The sequence below is a fragment of the Molothrus aeneus genome, chromosome 6 (assembly GCF_037042795.1).
Source record: "Molothrus aeneus isolate 106 chromosome 6, BPBGC_Maene_1.0, whole genome shotgun sequence".
NCBI classification, from domain to species: domain Eukaryota; kingdom Metazoa; phylum Chordata; class Aves; order Passeriformes; family Icteridae; genus Molothrus; species Molothrus aeneus.
This window is the reverse complement of record NC_089651.1, coordinates 50,343,356-50,356,301: the sequence shown is the minus strand read 5'-3', so window position 1 is coordinate 50,356,301 and position 12,946 is coordinate 50,343,356. Positions and strand designations below refer to the sequence as shown.

The following is a 12,946-nucleotide window of genomic DNA, read 5'->3' as shown; positions in this document are numbered from 1 at the left end:
ATGTATCAATTCAAAGGGAATCCTGGTCTGCCAAAATGAAAAAATCCCTGAGCAAAATACAACAAGAAATCTCTTCCTTGCTCTCCTTCTTCTCTACCTGCTGCAACTTTTGCATTTCCAGCTTGAGCAAAGTTTCAGTCTAAGCATCACAATCAGTGTGGGGAAAACCTCTCCCAAAGGGCTGTGTGTGTGCTGGGGGTACAGGTGAAGGCTGGCATGCAGGTGTGTCTGGCTGAGTGCTGGACTCTGGGTGTGAGTGTGTGCAGTTGTGTGTCTGCACACCAGGGAGTCATTCTGCCTTTCCCGGGGGATGCTGTGTGTATCTGCCCCTTGCAGGGGGAATTGCTCTGCTGGTTGCTGTTGGAAGTGTTTGTGCTTATGTGTATTTGGAAGTGTGTCTCTGTGCTTGTACGTGTGTGTGCTTGTGTGTATTTGCTTCTCAACACTCTTGGTGTCTGCAAAAAGAGACATGGCAGAGAGACAATACTATCAGGTGGGAACAGTCCGCAGGAGAGGGTGTGATGCACATAAGACAACTTGTTTTAGAAAAAGCTTGGGAAAAAAAAATCTATTGGAGAGATTAGTGGATAGATTTGTTAATCATTTTTGGAAACCTGCTGCAATGGTTCATGTAAAACTCCCCTCAAAACATCTGCAGTATTTTCCCTGAACATGACGGGCACAGGGCAGGGATGATGCTTCAGCCTGCACTCCAAATTTGTAGCTGTACACTGTTTGAACAGATGTTTTTCTTTTTATTGAAAGAGAATTTTTTAATAATGGAGCTGAGCTTTATTCTCTAACCAGCTATTGATTGGATTTTCTATCATCAGACAGGCACAGAGAAACATGTAGAAAAACTTGGTTTGTGCCCTGTTAAGCAACTCACATGTCTGCCTGTGCACCTGCCTGTCTGCCTGTGCATGGACACACACACCCAGGCACCCACAGTCAAGCACACAGCCCCCCTGGCACACACAGCTACGTGTGGCTGCAGTTACATGTGACATGAGATATAAAGCCAGGTCTCTTAATTTAAGATTGCTTCCCCTGGTCTAAGCCATGATGAGGTGGGACATTTTGAATGCTGCTTTGGCTCCTTCTTTGTATTTTGCTCAGGGACTTTTCTGCAGATGTGCCAGAGGAGTGTGGTGTTTTACATACACCATATCATATGGCCAGACATGTCTAGGCTCTGGGAGAGGGGCAACAAAAGGATGCAATTTATGCCTTGATTGTGGCTTTTGTCAGGTTCATCTAGGCTTTTCCATTTTCCATCTGGGGTCGTGTCCAATTTACCTTATTTTCTTCCTTGCAAGTTTAAAAATAGCAGAGAGAAAAAAGAAAATTACCCTTAGTGGTGCATTGGAGACAACATCACCTGTGAGCTACTGCCATGTACAGGTTCTGAGGAAATGCTGAGCCTGTTTAATGCACAAGAACAAAATCTTCCTTTACCATCAGCAATGCAGATGTTTTATTTACATGGTGACAGTCCCTGTGTGTGTTTCACACTCATGCTATGTGCAAAACTCTCCATGCAGAATGAATGCAGAATATATAATTGAGATCTGCAGTGCAGGTGAGTGATTTCCCACTGCTGACCCAAGAGGAAAATTGAGCCTCACACATCGTGTCAGGGATGTCCAGGCAACACAATGCTGCATGTGTGTGCCTGCTCTCCCCATCCAGATGGGATATTTGCCTCTAAGATTGCACTGCAGTTCTTGTGGTTTGCTTTCCCTTTACTGCTGATTGTGGCTATGCCCTTTGTGGCAGTCAGGGGCTCGCAGGTGTGTTTTCTCTTTGAAAATGTGATGTGGTCGATTGGATGTAGAATTCCAGAGATCGGCTCCACTCCCTTGCCTCTTGCTGTGTGGGCTGAGCAAAATACTCTCTGCACCACCTTAAGATTCTATCTATCTATCTATCTATCTATCTATCTATCTATCTATCTATCTATCTATCTATCTATCTATCTACCTACCTACCTACCTACCTACCTACCTAATCTGTCCATCTCTCCTTTTATCTTTGTTCGTTTTGTGTTTATCTGCTACCTGTAACAGTTAAGTTGAAGAGCCTCCATCTTCATTTTCAGCTTTAAATAGTCCCTTTGTGGAATAAAAAATACACCTAGGATCCCACAGAGAGGAGATGAAGAGATTAAATGGAAACATGTTCCTAGCAAATACAAGCAGAGTATTTTTGAACAAAAGTGTTATTTTTTCTATAACTATGAAGAGGTGTCCTGTACCCAATGGTGGACCCCTCCTTTTCTCCCTGCCTTTTCTTGAGGCCACTGGATATGATTTCCATCTTCATGATTTTCCACTTGATCTGATTCTGTAGGACTGTCCTGATTAATAACAAAGAAGTAAACCTTGAATTGGTAGTAAAAGGGAAGAGGAATCACCTGATTTGTCTTTGCTTGTGGGAGCAGACTTAAGTCTCCTGGTCTGGCAACTGCACAATATTTGTCTCATAGTGCTGAACTTGGGAGTGCTGGTGGTAATTCCTGATCATCTGCCAGAGTCTCTCTTGGTCCACTCTTCTTCTCCCTTACTAATCCGTTCTTTTGTGATGCCAGGTTAGCAATTTTTAGATTCCCTCAAATTTACATCTGTTCTGGACAACATCAAATCATAGAATCATAGAATGGTTTGGGTTGGAACAGATGCCCCTGCGATGGTCAGGGACACCTCAAAGATGAATCCAACCTGATCTTGAGCACACTTCTCTGGGCAACTTGTTCCAGTCTCTCATCACCCTCACAGTACAGAATTTCTTTCTTAAACCTAATCTACACCTATCTCTGTCAGTTTAATTTCATTGTCCCTTGTCCTATCATCACATATCCTGTAAAAAAACCCTTACCAGCTCCCTTGTCAGCCCCCTTCAGGTACTGGAAGGCTGCTATAAGGTTTCCCCAGAGCATCTCTTCTCCAGGGTGAGGACAAAAAAAAAAAGAACATCTGAGTGGCAGTTTCAGTTCCATCCGTTCACCAACATCTGGTTCATACAGTTCTTCTGGTAAAATTGTTAGGTACCTTGTTAAAACAGATTGCTGTTTTGCCCCCAGTAGCACTGTTGGGAGGCTCCTACAGGATCCCTTTGACCAGATGGTAAGAAATCTCCTATTTGAGGCCTTTCTTCCCTTTCCACACTAGAGATGTCCTGAGTAAGATCTGGGAGGGCCTTCCTTGGTGAGAGCTTATTGCATCTTCTTGCACACCTCAGGGCTGTGCAAAATGCATTAAATTCATTGCTAATGGACATATGAGACATACCAGGGCTAGAGAAGAGGCTGTTACTCTCAGGGTAGCGCTGTGTGCCAGGGCCCATGGACCTCCACATTAAAGCCCCATGCAGTGGAGTCAGATGATGCATTTGCTGGACTTCGTGTAGTTTCTCTGTGTGATTATCTCTTTCAAAACCAATAGTAAGGCATCATGATATACAGAGGGCCAAGTGACTGCAAGACCTGTACCCTTAGTCATGGTGAAACCACAGACACATCTCATTGTAACTTGAGATGTAGCTGCTCTGTGGTTCTATTCTAAATCCCCATTTCAAGCTGATGATTTTCTTGAAGCAAGAACAAATGCTCAGGCAGCTCAGCACAGCCTAGCAATTTTTATTATATTAAGAATATAGGATACAATTGTTAAGTCATTGGAGGGAACCTGTACTATGCTTTCATTATTCCATGAAAAAAGCAAACATTATTCATATCTGTTACAGTGGCAGTAGAGTGGTGCCTACACACATAGAATCCATGTCCAGCATCAGTTTCCTCATGCACAGCACACTGTCTTGCCAGAAATGCAACATAGGTAGGATCTGGATAGCAGTTATCGTACCTGCTTGTATAGTACTTCCAGAGAGATCAAAGAGTTACAAAAGTCAAACAGAGCTCCCAAAAAAAAAAAAAAAAGTCCTTCCTTGTCCCACAAGCCACAGAGATGGCTTCTATTTAAAACCAGTCCTCACAAAACAGCACAAATTTTATCCTTGATGCTTGAAGCTCAAGTATTTACACAGGGAATTTAGACTCTTCACTTGTGGTTTTGGCAAAAGCTTCACACAAATGTTTTGCACTGGTGGTCTCTTAGCCATTTAAGATAAACGCCAAAATCAAATGCAGTCCTTGCAGACTGGAGCGCTGGATGCTGTGCCAAGGATGAAGTATCCCCATTTGCCTCACATGTGTAGCTGTCAGATCAACATGCAGGCCTGGTTTCTGAATAGGGACTCTCAAGGTGGAGAGACTCCTCTGGAAAATGTTGCATGTTTAGGGTCAGGAGGAGCATGGATAAATATTATTCCTTGCTGCCACAGTGTATGTTCCTTTAGGAAATGTTTTTTCTAGGGTTGGAGGGAACACAGATAAATCTTTCTGCTTGCTGTCATGGTGTTTGCATCTATCTGCAAGGTGAACACTCATGCACAGCCAGAGATGCCACCATTTAGTAAGAAAGCATTTGCCAGAAGGTACCCCACAATTAGCACACATATTTCCTGATCTAAATACAGGGTGAAACTGTGGTTTCTGATCTACCACTGTGCGGTATCTGTTGGCAAATGCCAGATTTTTAATGGCGACTACTCCACCACATTTCTTCATGTAGAAACTGGTCTTGATTAGCAGCTACCCTTTAGTTAATAACTTAGTGGCAGGAATAGTTTGAAATGGAGAGGTTGGGATTCCTAATGGATGGAAAGTGGTGCCATTCACTCAGCTTCCCTTTAAAGTCTGCTAATTTGTGCCAGCCAAAAACGTGACTCCTACATGACTCTGTGTGTGTGTGTGTCTGTATTTGTGCAGGTGTATGCCAATATTTAAGACTTGTATCTTAGTTTTTCAAAGCCACAGAGTTCAGTTTGGACTAGTGCCAGGAGGAGCAAGCACTTCCAGTGGAGCAGGAGAAAACTCTTAAATACAGCTTTTAAATGGCAGGTGATTCCTAGAGGGGTTAAAAATAAATAATAAGGTTGTAGGTTACAATATCATCTTTTAGCTACCAGGAAAAAGGTTGCTCCCTTCCTCGCAGGCTCAGTAGGGAATCGGCCTGCATAATCAGGGCATGCAAAATGCACAACTGGCCGCAGCTCAAGCGGGAAGGCAGCACATGGCCGCCAAGGCTTCCTTCTGGGAGCTCGGCTCCTGGCACCTCACTGAAGCCATTTGAGCTCTAAGTCACTGCACTTTGTCCGGGCTGGTGTGTGGAGCCCGCTTCAGCAGTGGCTCGGCAGAAAGTCTGCCCAGTTTTGTGTCGGCTCAGTGCATTAACACAGCCATAAAACAATTATCCCCCTTTTGATTTGGTCCCTGAGCAAGCGCTGGTGGCGACGTCCGCCACCTCTGGCTCTGCTCTGTGCCAGGGCTGGCCATCCCCCATCTTCACTCCACTCCATGCCCACACAGGCCCTCAGCCTGGGTTTGCAGGTCCTCCAGGTCTCTTCTTATTCTTTCCCCACCCAGCGTGAGCCCTCAGCCGGACCCAGAGAGGGGTTCAGAGCAAGCGTGTTGAGCGTTAGGCAGCCAGCCCCCACTTCGCTTGTTTGATGCCTCCTCTGTCCCTTCAAACTTAGATCCGACTGACAGTTTTTTCTATTGTTTTTTCTCCAGGGCCGTCCAGGCCTGCAAACCTGCCGGGGGCTCCCATAGCTGCCTCCTCCCACCCTCACACATCCGTGATCACGTCACCTCTCCGCGCACTGGCCTCCCTCCCGCCCTGCCTTAGCCTGCCCTGCTGTGGTGCACGTGCAGTCTCAGTTGGCGGGACTCAGACTGAGATTCAGACTGAGACGTCAGGCACATTTGGATGTCATTGTCAGTTGTCAGGTAATAGAAATACTTTTTTTTTGTTGCTATCTGAAGGTCAGTAGTGCTGCCAAGTGATGTCGTCTTTGCTGTGGGAGAGCTGCCTTTGCTGGGTCGCATGGGGAAGGCAGAGAAAATGCCCTAAGCTGCCCTCCCCTCCCACTTCCCTTCCTCCTTCCCTCTCCACCCTGGAAGAGGATGGGGAGTGGGAAAGGGCCTGTGACTCCCTCCATTTTCTCATCCCTCCCCTCCTGCCTGCCCACCCTCAGTTGTCACCTGCGGCCACTGCTGGGCCATTTGTGCCATGTTGTGAACAAATGTCTCAGACTCCTTGCAGAATGTGGCATCGCAGTATCAAGATTTCATCTCTTTAGGCTGTTTATTTTAAGCTTAATTGGATAGCATTTTACATCTGAGGTATTTTTATTTCCTTCTTTTTTGCCCTTCCTCCTCAGTCATTCATATTAAAGGCTCTCCTCCGCATCCATGTGCAGGCAGGATGTATGTGCTCCATGCTGTCCCTTGCTTTGAGAAAAAGCTCCTTGGTAACTCACCATGCATCCCTGGCCTCTTACCCCATCAGTTTTTCTTTTACTTTATTCCTTTTGGATGCCTGACTTTTATCACCACAAGGAGGGGAAAGTGAAAATGAAGGTACACCAAGCTAGCCAAAGAGAACACGGACATATTGTCACCAGACCCCATCATTTCAGACCCAGTGATCTCTTTGAAATCAGTGGGTGTTTCTGAGCATGGATCAGTTGCAAGACTCGGTCTATGATGAACTCTGTGCTGGTGAGGTGAAAATGGGGAGGGTTTAAAAGAAAATGCAGATGTGGCAAAATCCACAAATGTTTATGGACTCTCTCTGTGGTGGGCCAAGTCCCACAGCCCTCATTCATGATAATGTGCATGTAGTTTTAATAAGGAGTTCCCTAAATGATGCTGGGTAAGTAAAGCATGAGTACCAAAGGATTCAGAGACAGCAATGACTGTCAGGAGCAAAGCCTTTGGGAAATGGCTCCTCATTTCTCCCCTGAAGCTGGCAAAGCTTTGTTGTGCTACCTTTTTCCTTCCACAAGCACTGGTACCACTTGGCTACAGTGGTATGCTGTATCTCATGAGAGTGTTCTTGTACATCTCTCATTGATGTAATAAAGTGAGATATAAAGTTTTGCAAGAAATTTAAATTTGTATCTTGGAAACCCTGGGTCTTGAAAGATAAAATTTTCTCAGGAGGAGGCTAAGAGCTCTTTGCAGGGTGCTGTGTAGGTCCTGGGTGAAGCTCAGGGCACACAGAGAAGCCTCCCTTGCTGCCTGGAAGATGCTCAGCCTGCACCCATCCACTTGCACTGGTGCACAGGCTCTGGGTTTGTAGCAGTGTGCTGTGTGGTGAGGTGCCATCAGTAAATCCAGGGTCTGGTTACATTTTCTATCCAAGCATGCAGTATGGCAGAGGATGCAGTTTTAATGAAATTCTGCTTCGTCAGCCTCGGCAGACTGAGCAACGTCGAGACAGGCTCTTGCAAATGGTGAGCGTTGGATCAGAAAGTCAGAAAGCTTCCCTGCCTTCTCTCCTCCCAGGAACCAGTAAACCCAACTGGAACTGGTCTCATGTTTTGCTGTCTTCTCTGTCTTCACTGGTGTAGTATGCGTGTGCATGCCTTCAGGAGGCACGTAGTTGTAACGCTGAATTGGATACCCCAGTTCCCTCTTGCTTCTGATTCCAGCAGCTAGTGGGAATGGAAGCAAGTACACCTAAAAATAGAAAAGGAAGGAAGGAATAACTTATTGAAGGATGTGGGGAAGGTGAGGCTTTTGTACTTCGTGTACTTGGAGTTCTCACTTTGGAGTTGTGCGCTGTGAGTCTTTGAAATTGCCTGTTTGCTGGGAGAGCAGTGCCAGCTCTGTGGAGGGGGAGACCTGTTATCATGGCTTCCTGTAATTACTGCTGCAGTCTGCCACACTTAGAGAATAGGCTTTATCAAAGTGCATGCTACATGTTTATGACAGTAGTTGGTCAAGGTCTGCTTGAAAGAAACATTTTCTTCCCTTGAAAAAGGAGATTATGTCTACTTAACCCTTTCTTAGCTCCCATAGTATTCACTGTGTGTGAGCCTAGGCAAGGGTTGTGTGTTCTTTCTGTCGCCCAAAATGTTTTGTGGAAATGATAGAAAAGTGAGTTCTTTGTGTTGATTAATAATCTAGTGACAATCCCTGCATTGTGCCTTTTTTTTAAATATAGACATTTACAACAGTCACTTGCTCCAGCTTTAGAGATCAGCTTGTCTCTCTGACTTGATTAGCCTTTTATTCTGTCAGCCCTACTCTTGCATCTGAGGAATTGGTTACTTCTTTGAACAAAAGCCATCAGCAGTTCCCGCCTCCCCTCATCCTTCATCATTTCTTACCTTTCCTGTTTTTCAGCATTTATTTAATTCAGGACCTGGAGATTTTCCATGCAGTTCTCAAGCAGACTGTGACTCTGATGGCTTGAAGTTGCAGGTACTCCAAAATCTTTGCTGGGCACTCACAAACTGGGCCCTCAAGAGTCCCTCACAGCAGTTTGTGCTGGAGAATCCAAATGTCTGGCTGCTGGTGGGATTTGGGGTACACATGTGTGAAAACTGCATTTGGAAATCTCCGACCTAGATAAGAGTGATTGTCTGGGATGCTGAGTAGTGTTCAGTCATGCACAGAGGAAGTCGTGCTGCCTCATCCAGAGTTGTTAGTGATCTTTAGAAAATGTGCTGCTGATAGTTTCAGTCACAGCAAATGGTGCTGGGAGGTCTGCTTGGATGTCCACTGTGCTGATCAGCCAGTGCTGATTGTGGTCCTCTCTCTCTTCGTTCAATTCTTTGTGTTCAAGGCACCCCAGGATGAGGAATTTGCAAGTAAAGGTCCATGTTTTTTCATGTGATTAAAAAGAAAAATCTCTACCACTGGTTCAATCTCTCTCAGTCTATTTATTTATTTATATATTTTGCCCCAGAAGCTTTTGTCAGTTGAATTGGGTTCTCCCATTCAAATTTTTTTAGTGCCTATTTAATTAGAAGTTGGAATAGAGTAATGAAATTCACAGGGTAATGTAGCTTGGATCTAAAATATAGATGGGCAAAGCATTCATTTTGCTTTACCCCTTGCCAGATTAGGGTGCTTTTTTGAGCCTGCTTTTTATTTCATTTCAATGAATTGCAACTGCTCAGAGTAACTGTAAAACACACACAGTTTTTTTTTTTTTTTTGCATAACAGAGACATGCAAATGATTGTTGAGAGACACAATTATGTAAAGAAAAGTATATGTCTGTGTGCATGCACACATATACTGCAATGCTTTTTGTGGGGCTATTTTTTCACAATACATCTTCATAAGGCTCTTTTTATGATGCTGATTTATTAATATTGTACATTAAGGCTTAAATTGTCAAAGCTGCCTAAGAGATTTGGATGCCCATTTCCCATTAAAGTTAACGAGAAATGAGCATTGAAAATCTCAGCACAGAAGTGCATGGCACTTTACAGTGTGTTCTCCAAAGAAAAAAGTCCCTGCCTTGAAGATACTGTGGTGCAAAAGCCCCAGGAAGAGGATTGTAATCAGCATAAGACAAAGGGGATTGTAATGGCACAGAGAATAATTAATCTCCTGTGCCTGCATTCAGATATATACCTGGTCCAAATTCTTTGGACCTGGGCCTACAAATGAGGGTTTTATATACCCCTGTAAAGATAATTAAATCTGTCTAATACACATATATTCATCTAAGCAGTGAAACTGCTTCCTTCCCACATGTAGGCTGATGGAAGGAGATGGAAAGCAATTATGATACTTAGTTGCATGTATAAAAACAGCAAGTGGGCATGGACAGCAGTGATTAATGGACAGGGCTGTGAAATTTAAGGTCTAAAATAGAGGAAGGCATGGGGCCATATCTTGGAAGAGAGGAACAAGCTCCTGCTAATTCAAGGAATCAGCTGTGTTAGTCATTAGGACATTCTGAAAATCACAGTCATCTTGTAAAGTTAATATCAATTTACTTGGCTACTGAAATTCTACTTACTGCTTCATTTAACTAGTCTGGTGTTTTCTTGGCAGAGGTTAAGGTGACAGTAAAGATAAAAGCACTGTAACTAAATCATAGGTTTTAAAAGAATACTTTTTCCTCCATCTATTATATCACCGTATTCATTTTATGTTGGTTTTATAACTGGAGTCAGCCAATGAGAAGAGCTAGATTAGACCACCCTGCTGTAAAAAGTTTGATGCAATTAATACAGTCTGTCTAGAAAGAAGTATTATTTCAAAAACTTTTATGTTAATGATATGGTATGCACTCGGCACGTTTCTTACTTGAACAAGAAGCAAGCTTTTGTTCACTCCAGCCTGGGTTTTATTAACACAGGAGGATCAATGGAAAACAAAACAGTAATCAGAGCAGAGAATACAAACTCATCCAGCAAAAACCTTCTAACTCATCATGTCCCAGGAAAATGACTGATACTCTACTCTTCATTTTTTGCTGAGTGGAGTTTCAAAAAAAACCAAAAAAAAAGCAAAAAAAAAAAAGCAAAAGAAATTGATTTCTCTTCAGCACTGATTCTTTTTTGAGAGGAGAAAGAGGAATTTGGTATAAGTGTCAGAGGACAGACAAAGATCTACAGTTTCCCTGAGAGCCTTTGTAAATGTATCTTTTCATTTTGCTGCATAAATAAGAGGTTTGCATAAAATACTGGCTAACATTCAGGAGAGATGTCCCTATGAGTCGTGTATTTATTTATTTTAGTGAAATATTTAATGCATGCTACAGTAGAATTGACTTTGTGGACAGTACTTACATAGTGCAGGGATGTGTGAGAGATGTATACACTAAAAAGAGTAATGCATCAGTCTGAGTGCATGCATCCATCTTTACACCTATCTATCAATCTCTGTGTTCATTCACCTATCCAAGTATTAAAATCATATGTGACCTGCTGTCTAGGCTGCTCCCTGTCTCACTAGATATTAAAATCAGATACAAACTCAAAATAAGGGGATTTAACACAGACTGTTTTTTTGACTGAATAGTGTGTTTGCCAAGAGGCAGCAAAGAGACCTTAAAATTGCAGAGAGGTGACTAAAACGAGGGTGCTGCATGGGGCAGGGTCGCTGGCACTGTGAGCATGGCTGTGGCTTTGTTCTAGACAGATGGCTGATCACTATAACTTTGTAAGTCCTAATTATGTCAAGTTAAGAACCAGCAGGAGCAATAGTGATATTTAAAGGTTCTTTAAAGCGGATGCTTGCCATTTCCAGACATCCCAGCAAAAAAGAAAAGCTCTTAATTGCAATATTAATGGGTGGAACTGAATCTGGTAGTCTTGGTAGGAAAAGGTTCAAGGCAACGTTGCCTGCAGTAAGGACAATGGTTCCAACATTGGGAGAGTTAACTCGATCACATACCACTACAATGAGCCCGAGAGCCTGAACTCTTCAAACGCTCCAAATGGAGAGCTAAATCAAAGAATCCTGTTTCAAATCCATCCAAGATGTTGCTGTTTTTCTCGTCTGACAGGAGAAGCATTTGGAAGTGCAGTTTCTTTCTTTTTTTATAGCTGTCTTAAAAAGGAGTTTGGATGTTTAGCACAGCTGGTGCTCATTACATTATGCACTATCAATAAAATAGCATGTGTAATTAATTTTTAATGCAGTGCTGTATGCAGCGCTTTAAAGCAGTTACTGTATGGGGAGAGCCGACACCGGTCACTGACATCAGAAATATTGAAATAGAGGGCTAGATTTTGCATTTTTAAAGGGTGTATGTGAGAGTGGGGGAAGGGTAATTCCCAGCCAGCAATTCTCTGGCCACAATCAAATTTAAAAATATAGGAACAAGATGGATGAAGGTGATTTAATAATTTGTTTATTGGAATGAAAGAATTTTTGTCCTTTTGGAGTTTGCTGAGTGATAGCTGAATTAGGAGAGGTGACTTCAGAATGTAGGTAAGGACCAAGGGAGCACATAGCAACAGATCTATATTTGTTAAAGCAAAAACAGGCTTTGGTGGTATCAGGTGGGAGATGAGGTAAAAAGGGAGCTTATGGAAAAGCAAGGGAAGAACATTTCTACATTTCTGTTCTATCTCATTTAACAGTTTTTTTTTTTTCTTTTCATTGCAGGGCTTCTTTCTTGTGCCTTGTTGTGTCTTGTTGTTCCCATTAGTAAAAAGCCCATTTTTTCACCCTTGATTCATTAAACACTTTTGTGTACTGGTAGTTTGGAAGGGAGAGAGTAGCTTCATTACAAAGAGGCACCACTGATGACATGGTTTGTGCTGCTCTGACAGAAGACCCAAACAAATTAGGGTCTTCTTTTTACATGGCAGTACTTTCCACAAGACGCAAGCATAGGTGAAGACTGCTTTAATTAGGCACAGTAGGAAAGGTTTGGGCACCATCATGGCTCTCAGCAGCTGTTATGTCCAGAAACACCTTGGTTGACTGAAGGAGGAGCAGACCTCTTTTTGAAGTTGTAGCATGGTGTGTGTCCGTGCTCAGCAAAGGGATGGGAATGGCTTTCATGTTTCTGCAGCAGAGTAACTGCCAGGGAGGGTTTGCAGGATGGGACCAGCTTCTTCCCTGCTGCCGCTGTTTTCCCACCCATTTTCAGAGAGTTAAATGCCTCTTGGTGAACACTTCCTAAAAAGAGAAGAAATCAACTGCAGGAAGAGAAGGAAGGAAGCAATCACCTAAAAAGCAACAAAATTAGGGGTAGTACTTGTCAGGTGCCTTGCCTTTTGGTTGGGCAATGCACCAGCTTCCTAAAGCTGATTTTTTTTTTAATACACGTGCACAACTCATAAATGTTTGCAATTATTCTTTCTTTCTCTCAGCAAATTGCCATTCATTTGTACATAACATATGCTAAACAGTTCACTTGCACAGCCTCACCTGGCATATTCAGGATGGAGTTTCCTCCTGCCCCTTCAGCAGTAGCTTTTTGTCATCACTTTTCTTCTCGCTTTCTGTCAGATTTGTGCGGATGTGTTTGTGTGCCAGGAAGTGAATTGGCCTGTTCAGTTTGTGAGAACAGAGATAAACCTCTCATGCACAAATATAATGCTCAGTGTCAAAGGAAGTA

General features: G+C 43.2%; 1 protein-coding gene across 4 annotated transcripts in view; it reads left to right on the top strand.

The window, feature by feature from the left end:
* Positions 1-12,946, top strand: part of BCL11B (BCL11 transcription factor B) — a 91,350-nt gene that overhangs the window by 36,907 nt on the left and 41,497 nt on the right. For 2 of the 4 annotated variants that reach the window (XM_066553039.1, XM_066553038.1), the window contains exon 3: positions 5,633-5,848. The exons of the other annotated variants lie outside the window; for them this stretch is intronic. In XM_066553039.1, coding sequence (XP_066409136.1) covers positions 5,633-5,848 — 216 coding nt within the window. The remainder of the gene's footprint in view (positions 1-5,632; positions 5,849-12,946) is intronic. 4 annotated transcript variants of the gene reach the window in all.